The sequence below is a fragment of the Musa acuminata genome, chromosome BXJ2-7 (genome assembly GCF_036884655.1).
Source record: "Musa acuminata AAA Group cultivar baxijiao chromosome BXJ2-7, Cavendish_Baxijiao_AAA, whole genome shotgun sequence".
NCBI classification, from domain to species: domain Eukaryota; kingdom Viridiplantae; phylum Streptophyta; class Magnoliopsida; order Zingiberales; family Musaceae; genus Musa; species Musa acuminata.
In genome coordinates this window covers 23,156,170-23,177,422 of record NC_088344.1, presented here as the reverse complement: position 1 = coordinate 23,177,422, position 21,253 = coordinate 23,156,170, and the positions used below count along the sequence as shown (strand labels likewise).

At 45.5% G+C, this 21,253-nt stretch overlaps 4 protein-coding genes across 4 annotated transcripts; 1 reads left to right on the top strand and 3 right to left on the bottom strand.

The window, feature by feature from the left end:
• Positions 1-873: 873 nt before the first annotated feature.
• Positions 874-3,439, bottom strand: LOC135617421 (pentatricopeptide repeat-containing protein At1g79540-like). The gene has a single exon (XM_065117594.1). It carries the CDS (start codon positions 3,377-3,379, stop codon positions 986-988), a length of 2,394 nt encoding a protein of 797 aa, XP_064973666.1. The 5' UTR covers positions 3,380-3,439; the 3' UTR covers positions 874-985.
• Positions 3,440-6,279: 2,840 nt separating this feature from the next.
• On the bottom strand, positions 6,280-8,370 carry LOC103981402 (cyclin-D3-2). Its single transcript, XM_009398133.3, has 3 exons — positions 7,321-8,370; positions 7,088-7,230; positions 6,280-6,996 (listed from the first exon to the last, which is right to left on the bottom strand). Exons 1-3 carry the CDS (start codon positions 8,021-8,023, stop codon positions 6,676-6,678), a joined length of 1,167 nt encoding a protein of 388 aa, XP_009396408.2. The 5' UTR covers positions 8,024-8,370; the 3' UTR covers positions 6,280-6,675.
• A 1,453-nt stretch (positions 8,371-9,823) lies between these two features.
• Positions 9,824-13,315, bottom strand: LOC103981413 (protein RER1A). Its single transcript, XM_009398144.3, has 3 exons — positions 12,862-13,315; positions 10,345-10,525; positions 9,824-10,261 (listed from the first exon to the last, which is right to left on the bottom strand). The coding sequence occupies exons 1-3, from the start codon at positions 13,233-13,235 to the stop codon at positions 10,205-10,207; spliced, it is 612 nt and encodes a 203-aa protein (XP_009396419.2). The 5' UTR covers positions 13,236-13,315; the 3' UTR covers positions 9,824-10,204.
• Positions 13,316-15,156: 1,841 nt separating this feature from the next.
• LOC103981428 (oryzain alpha chain) lies at positions 15,157-18,877 on the top strand. Its single transcript, XM_009398162.3, has 5 exons — positions 15,157-15,765; positions 16,087-16,322; positions 16,423-16,563; positions 17,422-17,862; positions 18,548-18,877. The coding sequence occupies exons 1-5, from the start codon at positions 15,264-15,266 to the stop codon at positions 18,647-18,649; spliced, it is 1,422 nt and encodes a 473-aa protein (XP_009396437.2). The 5' UTR covers positions 15,157-15,263; the 3' UTR covers positions 18,650-18,877.
• The last annotated feature ends 2,376 nt before the right edge of the window (positions 18,878-21,253 follow it).

Here is a 21,253-nt window from a genome sequence, read left to right as displayed (position 1 = left end):
CTATGCTTTGCCGTGTGATTAGTACGTCATGTCTCGAAAGATGATGATGGCCTCCCTGTTTCCCCATAGTGAAACACTGCCTCCATACACGTGTTCACAAGGCCGGTCTCTTTGCCATCGCGTTCGCAGCCCAACACGACAGCTCGCCTCGTAACGTGTCAGGCCTTCTCCTATTATTACCAAACCGTACCCATGGTTCCTCCCAACCGTAGGTAGCTCTTCTTCCCGTTCGTGGATCGAAATCTCCGTGGGAAGTCTCTCACTTCGGTCGATGTCGACGACACAGGTATGCATGTGAAAGGGTGGTGGCTGTACGTACCTTCTTGGATCTGCTTTCCTCAGCCTGATCTTGTTGTTGCGTACGCACCGGTGAAGGAAAAGACCAGCGCCGGCGCCACACAGACTCCGCCCGCCGGAGGAGGAGGAGGAGGAGGAGGAGGAGGGGTGAAGGAGACGAAAGTGGTGGAGACGACGGATTACCGGACGTCGGCCGGGCAAGGACAGCAAGAGCAGAGGCCGGTGCAGGTGGTTCACGAGAACCCCACCGAAGGGAACGATGCCCGGGGCAAAGCCGACCAAAGAGAATTATAGTTCCCGAGGAGGCCAACACATCGTGTACATATGTCCCGACCCGATGCAATAATATGATGCGATGGCTCTTTGCTTTGCGATCGACGAATGAATTGAATATGAGATCTTGACCTTTCTATTTGTATTATTTCCAGCTGAATGATATGTACTACGGAGCGAGAAAATCCAATCTCGTGATGCTATGAGCAAGAAATATTTGCAATCACACACTAAATTGCCGATCATTTTCTTTTTGCTTATTGATGTTATGTTACAAAGGGTTAAAGAAACCCACCCACCCACCCGCATCGATGACAAATCATGTTCATCCAAAAATGGGTCATCAACCAAATCAATCTTCTACGACTCTAAACGAAAAGGGGAGGATGATAGTCCGATGCCGGTGCCGATCTATCTAATCACCGTACAGAAACACCTTGGTGGTTGTCCGGAGGTAAACATCCATGTCGTATCCGGCGAGCTGCATCCTTCGAACCAGTTCTTGGGCTGCGTCCTTCTTGCTGTGTGCGCAGAGTCTCTTTATCAAACGATTGCCCACCGGTTGCATGAAGAAGAAGCCTTTCTCCAGTGCGTACAGCATCACGTCGACCGCCGCCTCCAGCTTCCGGTTCCGGCACAGGTAGTTGATGAGGTGCACGCAGCTGGGCGGCGTAGCATCGACGTCCGACTCCGTCAGGGTGGTGAAGATCGTGAGAGCTTCGTCCACCTTGTGCATCCGGCAGTAGCCGATCAGCCATATCGTGTAAGGAAAGGGACTGGCCACGCCACGCTTCCGGTCCATCGCTACCAAGCCTCTGATGACTTCTTCCAGGTTCCCTTCCATGAACTGCTTCCGTGCTGTCGTGATGGCTTCGGCGTCTTCGGGAGCTCTGCGCGCCTGCCAGAGATGGTTCAACCAGAGCGTCACCGCCCGGGAGACCTTCTTCTTCCTGCACAATGCCCGCATCAGCATGCCGTTTATCGACACGCCAGGGCTGCGCCCACTCCGCAACATGTGCTGGAGCACCGTCAAGGCTTCGTCCTCTTGGTGCACCTTGAGGAGGCCGTCCATGAGCGTGCCGTACGTGACTGCATCGGGAGAGTGCCCCTTGAGGTGAAGCTCCTTGAAGAGAGACATTGCGCCATCGGTATTCCCGGCCTTGCACAAACCATTGATCAGGGTGTTGTACGTGACGATATCAGGCACGACGCCGCTGTCGATGATGCCACGGAGGAGCCTGTATGCTTTGAGCACATGGCCGGAGCCGCACAACTCCTCCACCAACTGACGGAGGCTGTTGCTATCGTGGATCTTGTCAGCGCCCTGCGAGAGCCGGAGGAACAGGGAGGGGTTCTTCCCCATTTCCATCTTGTAGAAGAGAATGTGGGCCTCTTCCAGCTTCCCGGCCTTGCAGAGCCCGTCGATGAGAGCATTAAACGTCATCACGGTCGGGACGCACCCCAGCTTCTCCATTTCGTCGAATATGTTGCGTGCCTCATCGACGAGCCCCTCCTTGCACAGTCCACAGATCATGATGGTGTAGGTGGCCGAGTTGGGGAATCGATCGTGCTGTGAGATCTCCAAGACCAGCGAGCGAGCCCTGTCCAAGTGCCCAACGTCGCAGAGGCCCTTGATCAGGCTGTTGTAGCAGAATGTATCAGGAACCAGACCTCGGCCGCCCATCTCGGACAAGAAGGAGAAGGCTTCCTCCACCTGGCCAACTTCGGTGTAGCCCCTGATCATTATTGTGTAAAGCTTGCAGTCCGGAGCCACATTCTTCTCCAGCATTTCCTTGTAATGCCGGCACGCCTCCTCGAATCTCCCGGCCTTGAATAACCCATCGATCAAACAGCTATATCCGCTTAGGCCTAGCACAAACCCGTCGTCCTCGAACGCCCTCAGAAGCTCGAAAGCTTCGTCGATCCTCCCCGACTTGCAGAACCCACTCAACAACGCGTGGTAGGTGATGGAGTCCGGCTTGTAATTGTCCTGCTTCATGGAATCCAACAGCCTGCTCGCGTCGTCAAGCCTGTCGGCCTTGCAGAGCGACGAGAGGAACACGGTGTAAACCATTGTGCTCGGGGATATGTCTTGCTGGAGCATTTCGTCGAACAGCGCCAGCGCGTCCTCCGTCTTCCCCGCATTGCACAATCCGCCCATCAAGATGATGAAGGTGGACCGATTGGGACGGCAATCCGACTTGATCATATGGTTATATATCGCCAGGGCGAGCAATATCACATCTTTATCGACGAAGATCCGCAGCAAGGTGTTGTAGGCGAAGGTGTTGGGGCGGCTGCCGAACTCCGACATCCGGCCGAAGGCCTCCACGGCCTTCTCGGCCATCCCGGAGGCTGAGTAGGCGGAGATGAGGGCGGCAAAGGCGGCCGGGGCGACGGGCACGCCCTGGCGGCCGAGGTCGGCGAGGGCACGCCAGGCGGAGTCGAAGCCGCCTGGGGAGCGGAGGATGGAGATGATGCGGTTGTGGGAGACCCAGCTGCGGAGGTGGCGCTGCCTGGAGACCCAGGAGAAGAAGCGAAATGCGAACGGGGCGGTGGGGGCGTCGGCGAGGACCTCCTCGACGACGTGGTGGGTGAGGATCGGGGAGAGGAAGTCGAGGTGGGGCTCGAAGGAGGGGACGGTGTGGAGGATGGTGAGGACCCTCTCGGAGATGACGAGCTCCCAGGCGTCGTGCGGGGCGAAGATGGAGTCGACCTCGGCGGCGGCGTAGAAGGAGGAGAGGGGAGAAGCCCCCATCCTCCGGAGAAGAGATGGGGCTTTGTTGGCTACTACCGCCGCCCATCTCATGCGGTCATCGACGAAGAGGGAGGGTTTCAAAGATGACCGATCGAGGAGGGGGGATGTGGTACTGGCGACGGCGATGGCGATGGCGATGGCGGCGGCTTTAGTAAATTGGGGCCGCGTTCAAATTGGGCTATCTCTTGGGCGTCCGTAAGAAGGTCCATAAAAGCCCAATTTGGAGGCCCAGCCTGCTTACAAAGGTCTCTTGATATATATATATATATATATATATATATATATATATACAAATGAATAAATCTGGCAAAGAGAACCTCTCGAATAAATCTGAATGTGAGAATGCAAATGAATGTAATTGTGCATAAAAAATATATTTTCTTAAATTCATAGAATATATACATAACATTTTTCGATATATTTGGATACTCTTGTGACTTAACTCGTATCCTTGGATTTATAGGATTTCAAATATGGACATAGATAGATAAGTGTGCAACAAGCATTTATATTACCGACTTACATATTAGTTGATGTGGTTGGACTTAGTAACATATTTATTTATCTGATGGGTCTATAATCGTATGGTTTAAAATGTTTAGATCTAAGTTAATGATAGTACACTCATCTATTTATTTTATATGAGCCAAATACTCTACTGCCATATTTGATGTGTGATTAAATTAGAGATATTTCAATCATCAGCCTTCCAAGGATTGATGTCAACTATACACGTAGATTTAGATCCTAAAATAGTGCATACATTTCTTTAGTATGATGCACAACATGAGATCTATTTTAATAGTCAAACCTAATCTACGTGCGCCATGCACAGCATTGGCACCACCACCAGCAGAGAGGAATCTCCAGACAGCCCATGTAGGAAGTAAAATGGCAGCAATGTACGCAGGAGCTGATTCACCCTCCCTCATCATCTCCGGTCACCATGAGAGAGAGAGAGAGAGAGAGAGAGAGAGTGGTGTTGTTAAGATCTAGCTGCTGAATCAATCAACAGCTCTCTGAATCAAATGCAACGTTCCTCTGCACCTCTACACCTCATTGAATTCACCAAACCCACAACCACAACTGTTCCTCCATAAATGCTCCAGAATGATGAATGATGATGGACAAAGCCTCCTACCATAATCTTCCATGCTCGTTCCGAGCACGCACTGTAGATTTCTGTTTCATTTATGGCAACAGCATTTATCACATTAAAGGCTTTGCCGGGAGTCCCAACATGTCCGCACAATATACACACAACCGTGGCACTCTTGCAGCAGGTCCCCCCCTTCAGATCACACACATACAGAGAGAGAGAGAGTAGGAAATCTTCATACATAGTTTTCTTCTATCTGGATTATGATCTGTAATCAGAAAACAAATCGACTGTCGCTGTTGTCAAAGGAGGGAAAGCAGTGTGCAGGAGCAGGTCAAAAAAGAAAAGAGATGAACTTGCCATCATATTCTTCCACAATCATTGAGCTGTGCATATACACTACACTCTCGTGGACAAAGAAGAAAAAACCACAGCTGGAACCCTACCGCCCGTTTTGGCGGAGAGGGGCAGGTTCATGATCGATCATGAGTCTTTGAATTCATGAGGAGATTAGTACGAGGTGATTGATCGACAGAAGCCAAGCCACTTGCGTTCTCGAGCTGTGTCCAACCGGACTCCACCATACAACGAGCAAACGCAGCAGAAAACTAATGATGAAGAAAAGCGGACAAGTCCTATCTGCCTCCCCACGTAGAAGGGACACAAGGAGTCATGGCTCTCTCGGTATGTCAATTTCATGGGTCAGCAGTTCAAGAAATCAGTCTACCCACCACACAAGAAGATCTCATTTCCAACCTCTTCTTTATTTCAAAGTCATGATTGGAATCTCACACTGGTGGAAAGTTGGATTCTTTCGGGGTTTCTGTGACTCGATTACGTCTCGAGAGACACTTGGATCGTCTCAGTTTTCCCCTCTCTCATTCTCTGTTCGAAGCATAATAAATACTTTTGTTCTCCAAGCCGTCAAAACATGCAATGAAACACATGATCCGAACTGCGACTGTGCTTTTAACTCTCTAATGTCAATCTATTTTGCTTGGTCATAGCAAAAGGGCAACGAAGCCACAACGGAGACTGTGGGTGATGGAAAAATGCATGCGATCTCATGACACCAGAATAACTACTCCTAGTATTGCCCTCTGCAATCCAACCTGCTTTCTTCAGGATTCTGCTCTTCCTATGCTGCAGTAGGTTGTGTTTGAACGGAGAGATGGAAAGAGAAGAAGGGCAGAGAGGTAGAGAGAAAAAGTGAGAGACAGGAGGAGTACCCAAGGACACGACATAGTTGTTGGTCCTTTCGATAGCTGTTTGAAAGACTTGCAGTGGAGCAAAAGAGGCTCTTTTTGTTTAAGCTGTCTTTTCCTAATCAAAGGGAAGCACATAAGAGAGGGTGGTGGGTTTGTATGCCTTGGAACGGGTAATGACAAACACATGATCTCGTACCGGAAGGGGGGAGAGGGGTGGAAAGTCAGAGGAAAGCTTCACATGGGGAGAGGGTTTGTGGGTGTCGTCCAGTGAGACTTCAAAGATGCGCAAGCTGTTCCCGTAGGGTTAGTCTAAACTATGGGGCGAACTCGAGAATTCCATGGAAGCTGGCATGCATGTTGTCGATTGTGTGGGGGCTTCTTGGTTGTCAGCTCCCTTCTTGAGGTCAAAAGGCCATCGAAGTCCAACCAGATACTTCCAACTCATATTAACAACCACTGTAGCCACTCACCTACCGTATCAAATCCCTGTTCCATGCAAGCAGGACATATCTTTCTCTCTCTCTCTCTCTAACTCAGATGATATAGAAAATGGACTTTAAGTCTGTGGAAGAAAGGCAAAGGAAAAGAAAAGAGCATCAGCAAGAATGGTGAATGCAAAAGAGAATAGAAACTCATAGCCCGGTGCAAACAGACAGGTCATCAATGTGTTTGCATGTCTCTTCCTCTACAATAAGCTTTCAAGGAAGAATGCCGAGAACTTGAGAGCTCGATCAATGTTTGCTACACTGCCTAATATCAGAGAGAGAGAGAGAGAGAGAGAGAGAGATTAACTTCTCAAAATATAAATAGGTTTCAGGGGATGAGGAGTAAACATGCATCGACGACGAGTGATAGGAGAACAACTACGATGAACGGCTGGGAGAATGTAGCAGTTTCTTAACCCAAAGGATAGAGACAACAGATGAATGAACAAAGGCATCCGATCTATGTTTCCTCCTCTCTAGCGTTCTTCTGCCCCACGGCCACCGGAGTCGTTTAGAATAGCTCCGTCTTCCAACACAGTAACCAGTTCATGCTTGTCACATCGGAACAAAAGTGAAGAGGACACCCTCCTCCACGATTCCTTCGTCTCCAATGGTTTTGTTGGCAGTGCTATTTGGCATCTTGGAAGGACGAATCTCCGGCGAAGATGACACCGAGGATGGGCAGATTGTCCAGGAATCGCCACCGCTCGACGAGCTCTCGCAACTGAAGCAGGAACCGACCACGCCATCAGGACTACCTGGCCAAGTGTGGCAGTGGGACAAGGACGAAGTCCAATGCTTTCGCTTGTGGCCAGTGATGCCACCGTCGTGAACCATCGATTCCATGATGAGCTGATAACACTCCTCAACCTTTTCCTGTAGATTACTTTGACATGTTAGCAGAGTATATACGACAACGAAGCAATTAATGCATAAGTAACATGCCAATAAATGAACCAGAACCAACCTTTGGAACGTCGAGGAAGGCAACGAGGCGGTGGGTCTCGTAGAAGTCGGAAGAAGCGGCGGCAGCGCCTCCACCGCCGTCAGCCGCGTGGAGCAGCGCCGCAGCGGCCCACGCGGATGCAGGATACCGGACCCATCTCCAGTCTTCAGTAAACCAATCCATGGACGAGGTCAGGTTAACCAAAAAGACAAAAGGTTTTGAGGCGAAAGCAGCGCATTTTGATGAGCACTCACCAGCTATGACGGAGAGGAGAATGGTTTCGCATCCGCCGACCAGCTCCCGGATACGGGCGGCGGTCGTGGTGGAGATGGCGTTCTTATATTTGGGATAGAGTCGAAGAAGAAGGTGGTGGACGAAAGAGAGTGGAGTGACGGGATTCATCCGCCAGCTGAGCGTGGAGAGGACCAGGAGCTCCATCCGCCGGATAGTCTTGGCCTCGAACACGTACTTATTCTCTTCCGGCTCTGGCGTCGCAGCCGCCTGCAGGTCAAGAAGCAGGGGGACACTGGTCTCCTCCACCTTCGCCGCCAAGGACAGGCAGGCCACTGCCGCCAGCCGCCCCATCCACGGCTTGTCCTTTTGGAGACGGAGCCCGCCGGCGGCGGCAGAGGGGAGGAAGCACCGGTCCATGTAGTTTACGGCGAGCATCGCCGTGAGGACGGAGAATGCGCGGCGCGCGGCGGTGCGGGCCACCCACTCCACTGCCTCCCTCCTTGCCGACAGCAGGTACGTGTCTTCCCCGCCACAGTCAACCGGCAGCTCGGGGCGGGTCTCCTCTTCCTTGGCCGCCAAGAAGAAGAGTACGTTAGCCCACTCCTCTTCCGCCACCGCCGCCAGCTCATCCAAAACCGGCGGCACCGGTCCCGTTCGCTCTTCTTCCAGCTCCAAGCTGTCTTCTTGGCAGTAGAGCGAGTCGAAAAGCGACAAAACAGCCATGGTTTGTTCCCTTTCTTCTTCGCCGAACTAAAGAGGTGCTACAGAAGCAAGCAGGAAGACGAGAAGGAGAAGAGGGAATAGGAGTCGGGGATAACGCCTCGTCGCGACTCCATCGCTCGCTTTTGTGTCGATTTGTTGTATGGTGGTATGTATCTCTATCTACTCCCTCCCTCTCTACTGTCCCTTTCCTGCAAGCATCGTGAAGGGAAGAGGTCTCAATTGAGGAAATGGTCAGGGGTTTCGGACAGCCTTTTCTCTCGTCCTTCCATTTACTATTGCTTCGATGTCTCTTTCTTGTCTACTCTGCAGGCTGAGCAGACATTTTCTACTTCTTTTGGGACACACGACAGCATTATTTCCGTGGAGAAGTTTGAAACTCGCTGTGACTTGGTCTTCTTATATAGGTGAAATCTTTGGCAGTCTACCCTCACACACTCCCAAGGAATACTCGAACAGTGTAAATAAAAGCCTGTCTTCTTTCGACCTTGTGAGATACAGTGGGTGTTGGTTCGAAGGAACGAGATGCCCTCCTCTTCCATCAGCTTTGGTGCTAAACTAAGGACCACCACGGCTCAGAGTCAAGGAGCCAATGAGGCCATTTGCTAGGTTAAGAAGACAAGTAGTTGTCATCTCCAGAAAAGAAACCTCGGGGATTCTCTTTTAAATTAGAAAGCAAAAAAATGACATGATTCGTCAGTCATCAAAAAAGAATGCATAATTAACACAAAAATAGATAATCCAAGGGATGGTGATAAAGGCGATGGATCTACTGAGAAACCACCATTGCAATCGGTGATGAGATGAGCATCGGAGGACCTGTTGGTGATTTCAAAATCCCGTCTAGAGCGCGGTAGCACTGCACTCTGCCAATCGCTAGAGTATAAAGATCAGGCTGCTGTGCATGGGGAAGAGTACACGGATATCATAAACCACTCCTCTCACTCTCGTTGCCCGAACGGGTTTCATCGATGCCAACACCCAGAAATCCCACACATAAAAAAGCAGCCGAACAGCAAAAGGATCTGCTTCAAAGGAAGCTATATGTTTGCCCTTTTCAGCTCAAGGAGTCATCCCATCAGTCAAAATATAAAAAAGGGGGGGCAAATTCCCAATCAATCAATGGAGAAAACGTCACGCAACAGTGTCTGAAAACTATACTAAATGCGTTTTCCTAAGCATCCGCATGCAGTGAAAGGAAGAAGAAGAAGAAGCGAACAGTAGTAACTCATGTTTATTGTCCATGGTCCAATGCTAATGCTGCTGCTGCTGCATTCCTTTGTTTGAAGACGAAGAAGACGAAAGCTGTGTGGGGAAAAGTGTGAGACGAGGGAGGCATCATTGTGGACTCAATGGCAATACCTCCTTTTCCTTGGAACATTATAAATAAATAAATAAATAAAAGTAAATCCTATGTTGATGTGGTTGAGACTCTAACAGGATGATAGTGCGGGCGGGAGAAAACTCTTGAGGTCAACAAGCGCAGTTGACTACTATGCTCCTCGTGATCTTGCTCACGATCGCCACCAATCACGGTCGCAACTACGTTCCAGATCATGGACTGTGTCACCCCTGAAACCTCAGGGGGTGGATGAGTGTGGCCCACACTTTCGTTAGCAGGATTACAAAAATGGTTTTTTTTAAGTAAATGATTTTTCCTCTTTCTGGAAAATAAGAACCCTATCCGGTTCTATTCACAGAAATATAACTCAGAAAATGAAGCACAATAGAATGGCTGATGTTTTCATATAGTATAAGCAAGAGTTTTAGGAAACACAACTCAAGTGTGTGCCATCAGAAATATGTAGGTTATCAGCATGGCAAATATCATCATTGCTTATCCAACAAACAGCAACGTTTAGAAATATCACAACATGATGGAAGGAATAAAAAGTGTTGGTTTTGCTAATCTTCACACCCTGAATTGTCATCCGAAATCAGCCTAATGCTTAGCCGAAAGGTAAAATACAGCTAGTGTTTCAACAGGTAAAACAATGTGGAGGAGGTCACAAAGGCCATCGGGTGCTGTTTCTGTGAACCTCGCTCCCTGTCGTGTGAGCCTAATGCTCTGTCGACCTCAGGTTATCCCAACTCGGTTGAACAATAGAAAGCTACCAGCATCTAGATGATTTGGCATGAACACTTTGACCTCTTCATCTTTGGAGTTCAACACATGCATGCGGTTCAGTTACTAGGAAGACTAGCATCGTCGGAGACGACCTCTTTCTTCTTAGTGTAACGCTAAAACAACAAGTTAGACCAGTGGTCAGGACACTAGAATAGTAGGAAAATTATATTTTAACTGGAAAGAAGATTTAGGATACCTGCTTTCCGAAGGTGAATGGAACATATTTGTATTTGATCATGTGAAGAATCTGTCTTTTCATTGTAACTGTGAACAGCACGAACCAGTAGAAGAGCAGAATAGGCCAAAATACAGGCACATCAAACACACTGAAGAACGTCAATACGAAAGCAATGCAAAAAGCTTTTGTAATGGAATACCTGCAACTCAAAATTGTTACCAATGCCACAAAACAAATTGCAATTTCGACACAGCAAACAAATATTCATAGAGAAAAAACAGAAATGAAGAAACAGCAAAAGAATGAAAGATAAGGCAAACCATCTGATGCACAGCGGTCTAGCAGCGTGATCCAATTTTGCAGAAATAATATTATATCAGATAAATATAAACAGCTAGGAATTCAAAACAAATTTACTGTGATAGCAGGTTACTGGGATTTCAGGAGCATCACAGCAAATAAAATATTATAGCTACAGATGCAGGATACCCATGTTTTCCTGCTCCTGATAAGACGTACAAACTACCAAACTGTTGGATGAGCAACTCTTCCAACCTTCAGAAGAGACACACTAGTTGGCAAGTCACAAGTCCAACCCGTAGTATGCATATGCTAGTTGTGCCACAGTGCCACCAAAGCATCCGGAGTAGGTACTATGCTATGCCAATCCCACCCATACAACTTGAGAAGATGGAAAATGTACTCATTCTCTAATGAGATACTAATGGCTGCCTTTCTTCATTTGAGAAAAGTTGAATCGTGTGATCCAATGCCTTCATTTTCTCTTAGTCGTCACAATTTTGTCATCTTAAAACCTGCATTTCACATGTTCATGTATCTATTTGAAGTATAAACATAGAATCTGTGTGGTTCCTAAAGCATCCAGAACTTTGCACCTTAGCTCAAGTAGTGCTACAAACTTATTATATTCCAATATAACCAGAACAACCCAACACCAATAACCCTCATAACCATATTCCTAAGCATGAAGAAGCAGGTTGATAAACATATTGATGGTCGGAGCAAAATCTTTAATGGAGTGAAAAAAAATAATCCAGCAGGACATATAGTGCATGGTCTTTCCAAATTAGATAAACAACCATACGTCTAAGCTATGAAAGAAGAATAAAGAAAGCAATCACAGGCAAAAACACAGAAAATTTCAACTACAGAATTCACATATGTTATGCATTTTTCCCGTGTCATGCCAACTATCAGGATGCACATGCCTATGGTGTAACTCTTTCGCTTACAGGAACATTTTTATAGCTCATATCATGTCAACAGCAAATCCTTCTAGCTTCCCTAAACTAAGAAATGACATAATTAGTCTTGATCAAGCCAAGCTAACTTGGTTAGGTTTGACTTATGGCTGGAGCACTGATCTGGACAATTTTAGAGTTCTTGATATCCATTTGGCATTCAAGCCAAAGAAAAGATCAAATCAATGTTTTGGTTGATTTAGGACATTTGTTATGAAACAAATCACAAGATCAAATATGCTTGACATCAGCAAGCTCATAAACAACTATTTTCACTATATAGCATCTATCAGATGACAACCAAGTATATTTCCCTTGAAAAATCACACCTGTTATGTTGAACTTACAATAGGTCATGACCGTCCACAAGACATCTCAACAAACATGTAAGAGATTAGCTTTGGGTTAGATTCTAATGTCTTGATGCTCAAGACCTGTAAGTCCAACCTGTAATACCCAAATTCAATAATCTCTTTTGCTCAATCTCATTCTCATGATTCCCTTGAAGAGACTAGACAAAATTCCTAGAAACAATGATCACTGATCAACTACTCCTTGTTCATTAACAGGACAACGAAGACAAGTGTATTCTTTTAACCAGTACTTGACGACAATTGGAGTTAGGTAGATCAGCGACCATCGTGATCACTAAAGAGTGTTTAGATTCATTGATGTTGCTAGCATCGAGGTAAAAAACGTGTTGTGCAATTTAAGATGATATATAACTCCACAGTTGAGAAATTTCTCACAGAATCTTCTTTTGTCTTCGTTAAGACAGTCCACCATCTGTCAAGATATTCATTTGCTAGCACAGTCAAGTGATACTAGGGATCAGAAGGACAATACTTTTGACCTATGGGAAGATCCACAATATCTTCACAAGCTACCCGTTGTCACCGATTAATTGTGGCATAGGGCACGTCCTTAATGAGATCTGCGGAAAGAAGGATAACATCAACATCTAAGGTTGAATTGGCCCGTTTTGCCCAAAACATCCTACCATGAGCCTTATCTTTAATCCTTGCGTAGTCTATCCACCATATACATGGTTCAGAAGTATCTTCACATCCACAGCAAAGTTAGATAAAAAGCCTTTTTTTTTTTTCTTTTTGAATTGATACAGTCGGTCAAAGCAAGAAATAACGTCAACAAAATCATACCCTTCTATTTTTCACATAAAAATTCCAGCGTTATTAATCGAGATAAAAATGCGAGCTCAAAATGTGATTAGAAACAAGGGGAAAAAGAGATCGAATGGGGGAACCGCACTGACCAGAACTTGAATTCGGGGAGGCGCCGGACGAAGGGGCGGAACTCATCGGATGAGCGGGTGGGCAGGGAAGGGCCGGGGCCACCATCGACGACCTCCTGGATCTCGGGGTCGACCTGGGGGGAGAGGAAGGCGATGAAGAGGTTGAGGAGGTAGATGCCGAGAGCGTATGAGACGATGTAGAAGCCCTGAGCGATCCAGACGCGGACGGTGTAGACGAGGGCCAGGACGCCCAACCAGGCCCAGCGCCGGCGCACGTGTGGCGTGGCCTTGTCGAGCAGGTGCTGGTGCCGCCGGGATGCGGCGGCGACCCACGCCGACAGAAACGACGACCCTCCTCCTTCGCCCCCTCCACCGCCGCTCGATGGATCCATCATCGTCGCCGACCGATCGTCTCGCTCGCTCGCTCGGTCGTTCCAAGTCCTTTTTCTTCTTTTCCTTTTTTTTTTTTATCAACCCCTACGTTTGGTCTTATGAATTAAATATGTTTGTATATATCTTTCCTTCAAAAAAATCTTAGTAATAGTATATTTACACCTATAAATCTAAATACAAATATACACTCTGCATTAACCTACATCAAAGCCCCCTTTTCTCTTCAGTCTTTTACTATTGGTAATCACTTAAAATAATAATAAAATATAATTAATTTTACTAAGTAAAATATTTTAATTACTTAACATACCCTATTTCACACATATCTTTCATCTATGGATCAACTATACTCATGACCGTCGAAATCGAAACCCTAGCTACACTCTTATCATTTTATCACTTGATGTCATAATTCATTTTATCACTTGATGTCATAATTCATTTTATCACTTGATGTCATAATTCATTTTATCACTTGATGTCATAATTCATCTCGTAACTCATTCATCGCTCAACGAAAAATAATATACTGCTCGACAATAAGGACAAAGATAACATTCATCTTTCGAGAAAAAGGAAAATAAAAAGTAAAAAGAGGTTATAAGAGTTGATCGAAATTCAATAACGAGGGCATTCACATCAATTAGCATAGGGCTATTTTCGAGATATAAAAATTATAAAATGAGATTATAAATAGTAAAAATGATTGTTAATATAAATCTCCTTAAAAAATGTGAAAATATGAAAGAAAAAAAAATAATTTATTTATTTATGATCATAAGAGTCTTAAAATCAATTAAAGGTTTTATTATATCTACTTGCCATTGGAAGTAAATTAATTATGAAAAAATATATATATATTTTAAATTTACTTTAGAGCTAAATTTTGAGGTAATTGAGATAAAAACGAAGGTTATAATAGAGATTAGAATAACTGTTATTCTAAGTAACTAATGGTACAAGTTATCATTCATCTCCCATTGCCTTCCTAATTGTCAAGTTCTCCTTATTCTCCTCTCGGATCATCAAGGAAAAGGGAAAGAGGTTTAGGGGAAGGAGACAAACCATGGTAAGAGCTTCCCTTCTCTCCTCACTCGCATGGTCTATCATCCTATCCCCCATTCATTATCTTTCCCCTCGTATTCATGATCATCGTACCACCTTCACCCTTATCAACCTCTTTCCTTTCTCTTGAGGGTGATGATTATGATGAAAAAAAGAGTTTAGTTGTTATGTGTGTAATTAATAAATGATATTTTTCACCACAAGGAGGGCTCTATATTAGAAAAATAAAAATATGAGCACAATACCATACAAGATTTTTTTTTAAATCACCCTATAAATAACTCATATTTGTATCTTTATATGCATAAAATATAATGATGTTGATGATTAACATAAGATAAGAGTATAGTTTTCATGTATTCTTAAGGTAGTAGAGTATGATTTTTATGTATTCAGTAAATGAATATATTATCCTCCCTTGGTGGGAGTGAGTGAAGCATCCCTAACTCATAAAACCCATAACAATTCTAGACAAAGAGATACTCCTTATTTTCTTAAATCAGAGTATATTTCTGACCATCCTTTGGCACTTGATGTTATCATATTAGAGTTGACTGCTTCCAAATCATATTATGCTAAATCCTGCATTGTATTGTTCAATTCAGTCCCACATCAACATGAACATTTTTTGAAGTATTGTGATCCAAATTTATCTAGATAAACTAATATGTTAATTCAAATGTAAAATATTGATGAAACAAATGAAATTTACAAAAAGAAAAAAAAGATGAAGCATCTCTCATTTTTATTTTGCCACCACTTTCTTCTAACTCTTGGATCATGTTGTTCTTTATCTGTCTTCAACTCTCCTCCCATAATTGATCCATTAAATACCTCCTTCCTTCCACCTTATTAGTCCAATACATAAAGAAGTAGACAACTGTCCTCCGTTTACTCTCTATATTCCAAAAAGCCACGCTTGCAAACCCAAGCTTCGGCGTTGTCTGTGCCCGAGATCTCGCGTCATGGATGTCATCTCGAAGCCTTTCGTCGCTGTCGTCGTCCTCCTCCTCCTTGGCCTTGCCGCCTCCGCCGCCGCCGCGGCGCTGGACACGTCCATCGTTAGCTACGAGGCGAGGCGCCGGGTAGGAGGCTTGCGAAGGAGCGAGGAGGATGTGCGGCGGCTGTACGAGGAATGGATGGTGAAGCACCGGCGCTCGTACGACGCGGTCGGGGAGAAGGAGAAGCGGTTCGAGGTCTTCAAGGACAACCTCCGGTTCGTGGACGCCCACAACGCTGCCGCCGAAGCTGGTGGGCGTGGGTTCCACCTCGGGCTCAACCGCTTCGCCGACCTCACCAACGAGGAGTACCGGGCGGCGTACCTGGCCACCAGGCCCGCCGCCACTGCCGGGCGGAATCGAGTGGCGAGCCACCGGTACGTGCACCACGCCGGCGATGAGCTTCCGGCCTCTGTCGATTGGAGGGCGGAGGGGGCCGTCGCCGCCGTCAAGGACCAGGGTCGCTGCGGTTAGTCTCCTTTTGCTCTCCTCGAAAGGTTGTCGCACGCGGTCGAATTACGATCCTATTCATGTTGGATTTGTGGTTGACTTATGGTTCCCAAGTCCCGTTGACACTGAGGTATGGTCAATAACATTTGGAGTTTAGCAATGTTTTCAATTGTATAAATGGAAGCGTTTGATCTATAGGATCCACATATCTTTATCTGCTTCGATTGGCTGCAATCAGTAAATGCTAGTATTGACAAGGTCTATTTCTTGGGAGTGCATTCTTTGAGCATAATGATGAGCTGGTGGCTGGAAATTGATGCACTTGTTATTGTTGGCGAAGCAAGCGGCTGGGCATTCGCTACCATTGCTGCGGTCGAAGGCATAAGCAAGATTGTTACTGGAGATCTGATAAGGCTATCGGAACAGGAGCTCGTGGACTGCGATACAGCCTACAACCTGGGATGCAACGGTGGAATCGTGGACTATGCCTTTGCGTTCATCATCAGCAATGGTGGCATCGACACAGAGGACGACTACCCCTACAAGGGTCACGAGGACAAGTGCAATTGGGTCAGGGTATATTCCTCAGCCTTGGTCATGGTCACTTGGATGATGGATGCACAGAGAGAGGTTTATTACTATCGGTGGTGATTGGTTGATTATGCCCTCGTTGCAGAAAAATGCTAAGGCTGTCTCTATCGATGGATTTGAAGATGTCCCAACTAATGATGAGAAGGCCCTACTGAAGGCTGTTGCTAATCAGCCAGTCAGTGTTGCTATCGAGGCTGGTAGCAGGGAATTCCAACTGTACCGATCGGTAAGTACCCGGTATTTAAGTGGTTATTGGTGTGAGATTTAACCATTAGCTTGTTCTTAGATTGTCACGGATTATGATGAATAACAACCTATATGGTGATAGTCTAAACAATGTTGTCGATAAGTGCTGAATGATCGATTTGAACTTCTATTGACCCCTAATGAAAATTACCTTACATTTTTATTGGAAGAGGTTGAGTCAGATTGCTATGTACATATTTGTCAGATGCTACAAATGTAGTTGTATGTGCAATTTGCCACTTATCGCAACCGATACATAATTAGGAAAAACATTGTACAAACCTAAGAGGCAGATACACTGCTTTACCCCGATTCATTTTATGTTACTTTCTATTTGTGGAAGATAGATGAGAGGCTCCCAGTTGCTATCTTTCTTAGGTTGGAGGTATGTGCTGCTTCTTTCTCTAACCATAGCTGTGCTCTTGTAAGTTACAATTTTGGTGTTTGAATTATATTATTTAATAGGACCATTAAGCATCAGAAATGTGATCTACTGCTTTCTTGGAAGATCGTGACAGTAAAAGAAATCTCATTTGAGATTTGGACAAAGCCTTAAAACTACGTCATGCATAGGAATCCGATGTATATCCAATGTAAATCTAATTATGATATTTGTTTTAACTTCCTTGAGGCATGCCCCCATGTTAGAAGAGATTGTAGCTGATACCTGATAATTGATAGTTTCATGTTATCTATTAAGGCTCGTCGATTCTATGAAATTCAAAGAGCTGTAGTCTTTGTTAATGTTTGCATTTAGCCGATTGGTGCACATTTACAACCATCTTTTTTTTTGGTATATGATAATGACTGTTCCAACAATTTTTTGCTCATGTACCAGGGGGTGTTCACAGGAAGATGCGGGACTGATCTGGATCATGGTGCTGTCATTGTGGGTTATGGGACAGATCATGGTAAAGACTATTGGATTGTGAGGAACTCATGGGGTGAGGACTGGGGCGAGGCAGGATATATCAGGATGGAGCGTAGTGTCAACACATCTGCTGGAAAGTGTGGTATTGCTATGCTACCATCTTACCCCACAAAGAAGGATCCAAAACATGGACCCTGTCATCCATCTTCGGTGAATCCACCAACTTCGTGTGATAGTCAGTACGCCTGCCTGTCAGGCACCACCTGCTGCTGCGTCTATGAGAATGGTCGCTACTGCTATGCCTGGGGATGCTGTCCTTCTGAAGCTGCTATCTGCTGCGAAGATCATTACAGCTGCTGTCCCCAGGACTACCCCTTTTGCAATGTTCAGGCGGGAACCTGTCAAATGGTAACTTCATGTTCCTCGATTCATTGTTCACAATCAATTAATTTTCTAATGTATGATCATCATCAAAGCAATTCAACCTGTCGGTTGTGATCTGACCTCATAAGTCTCTGATCTCAAAGCGTGGGTGACTTATGAACATAAGGGGCCGTATGTTGTAACTAGAAAATCATACCTGTGTGGAAAATTAGCTTAATCGTGGATCTAGGAACTGTTGCTATTGGTTTAGTATTATCCATAGCCAAAGTCATTGTAAATATTATGCTAGTTTTGCTGCATACCACGTGGTGCATCTAGCTGGTTGCACAACACATTTTTTTACATGCGTCCGAGCACATAGTTCTAACATGAAGAATGCTATATGATCTAGGTTTCTTCTTACCGAAATGGCTACTTCCACGATAAAATCATCGGTCTGTTTTGTGTCCGTTATTTAGTCCAATTCCCACAAACTATGCATCCATGGATATATCTTCTTCATACTTTTTCTAACATGCACCGATATGTCTTTGTAAGTTCATTCAATTCTCAAAGTGTTATTATAATTTTATCTGCATGGATGTCTTCTTCATAGTGGTTTCGTTAATTACGCGGATCCATCTCCGTAACTTACCAATTTTTCTTGAAGAAATTTTTTAGTGTTCTGTTTCCTATTTTATGCATATTTTTGGCTTCAATGAATGAACAGAGCAAGGACAATCCATTGGGAGTGAAGGCTCTGGCTAGCAGCCCTGCCACACCCTACTGGTGGAATTCGGGCATTGATGCAAGGAAATCATCCAATGAGTAGGCCTTCACGGCTAGGCGGTTCTCTGTGTGAAACCGCGAGTGAGATATTTGCATGTTTATATGGTCGTCGTGAGAAATATTATCGATAGATTTGAGGGTGAAACGACAGACAATTTTCTGTAATTATGTAAACCTCAATCTGTGGGTTTGCCTTTCGATGTGTCTTACATGAAATCCATACTCAGTGCCTGTTTAGCTCCAAAGTCAAGAAATGCCAATGATTCAATCACACTTGTTTTTCTTGTCATGGCAACGCATACGATTATTGCCACTGCTTCAGTTGCTTATGCTGCTCTTGATCAATTCACAGGTGGATCATGGCCACCTCCTAACCTATCAGTGTTAAACAGATTGGGAAGAGCTTCGAAGAACACTTTTGTTTTGTATGATACATGGGAATCATGCCGTGAATCTTGCATAATTTTCCGCTGCAAACTCTATACCGGGATCACTCTTGATGGTAGAACTTTGATCTAGCAAAAACCTTGAAGCATCCAAGCGTCACGGGTGGGATCACTCTTGATGAAGGCACAGGAAATAAGAGAAACTAAGAGCTCGGTGACTCCATTCGAAGACAAAAAGGACCGCATCGGTGCTTTTGGCCTAACAGGAATGAAAAGGCAGCCATGTTCGAAAGATAGCACAAATCATCCGATGATTGAGAAAGCTATGAATGATGGTCTGAGACTGACACTCGAACGAGAAAGATCTGAACCATGGTGCTGAAACAGAGCGTAAAAGACTTGGCAGCTCTGCCAAAACAAAAGAGGATGGATGTCCCATGCTGGCCTAATCCACTTCCGGGCCACCTCAAAGTACATGTTAGATAAGCAGAGCATCAAGATAGGAGTCGAAAGTTCATCGACCGCATGCCTGGTGCTGTGGTGTGGTCAAAGTTATCGGCACATCGATGAGCTGCACCGGTCGAAGGTAGAAAAGCTAGCTGCCATCATCAAGACAAAGGGAATACAAGACATTAAATTCATAAAAAGGCAAAGGATTGTTACACTAGAAGAAACCCTTGTACAGGGCAAATGATGGTGTTCTTGTGCATAATGTGTGAATGCTATGCCATCATCGGTGATCATATGTGGTTGTTGATTCACAGACTAGCTAACTTTGCTAATAATCAATGATCTACATGAGGTGCATGATTAGCATAATTAATGAATTACTGAGATTGTTTTGTTAAGAAAGACACACTGATGTATGCATGGATGCTTCCCACGTATCGAACTCTGAACCTCTAATTTCTGTGTCTTTTGCCCACAGCACAACCTAAATTATTTAGATGCACAAGAGATGGTCATGGAGACAAAGAAAGAGCTCGTTCCTTCTCTCACGACCTTCTGTTGGTCGGGTGTGTGCGAGAGAGAGGATAAAAGGAGCACAAGCAAGGTGATGAGAGAAGCCACGCTGCCTTCTTCTCCGCACCGAGATTCCAAATCACGTGTTCCTCTCTCTGTCTCTCCCTCTCTCCACGTTTGTTCAAGGTAGCTAAAAGACATCATGGAGTATCACTATGCCATCGAAAGACTAGAACAGCGACAACATGGACAGCAAGATGACTGCTTTGAGATGCTTCTGGCTTGTTTCCCGCGTGTTCTTCATTCTGTGAATCGTCTTACCGGTTGTGTTCTTGTGATGGGACAAAAGAATGACCTGTGTGTCACACAAAGATCATCAGATTAGCGAAGAGATTCGGTAGCACTTGGACTGACTTTATTGCACAAAAGGCACTGTAAAAGAAAAAGAACGAAACCTTGATGGCTTTCGGCCAAAGCCATGATCACTGTTCACCTTACAGCCAATGGCTCCACCTTTTCCTCTCATTTTGCAGGTTTCTTGCAGAAGACATGGAGGGAGGCATCGTATTCCCATGAGATGCAACGACAATCAATGTTGACATGCCTCCTTGCTCATCTCACAGCCCACTCTCCCCCTCCCCTTTTTTCTATTTCAGAGGGGAAACTTGCTCCTGCATGCTCGCATGTGCGGTGGTGGGGATGAGTTCCCGGTTGGTGTTCCCCTTTTATCTTTTTTTCTGGGGCGAAGTGCTTTTCTTTGCGTCACCACCGGCAAGCTGTGCTGTGCTGTGCAGCTGGTCCATGCAATAAAGGATAGACAGAATGGTCATCTCCGCTTGTCATGAACCGGACGGACAACTACTCTCATACAAAACGCCTTGGATTTCCATCAAGCTTCAGAGTGTATGTAGCTAACCAAGAGCTTTTTAGAAAACGAAAGATGAATGGGAATGCTTCCTCGTTCGGTGGTACTGCACGCTGCACGCTGCAGGTGGTGCATCCAGATCCTCTGGTGTGGACATTTTCCCCATCAGAACATGGATTACGAGTGCAGCAGAGTGGATGCGTCGCCAAATGCATTTGAGCCATGTCCCGCAACAAGAACAAGGCCGGCTGTATTTGAGCCCCCCACCATTTACTTGTCCAGTACTGCGTCCTTCCTTCCTTCCTTCCTTCCGGTCCAGCTAACTGTGCCGTTGGGTACAGCGCCAATGGTCCTCTACTCGTCACGGCCAAGCCACATCAACATTTATAATGCCAAGAAGATAATACGATTGTTGTACATGCATGTCTCGATA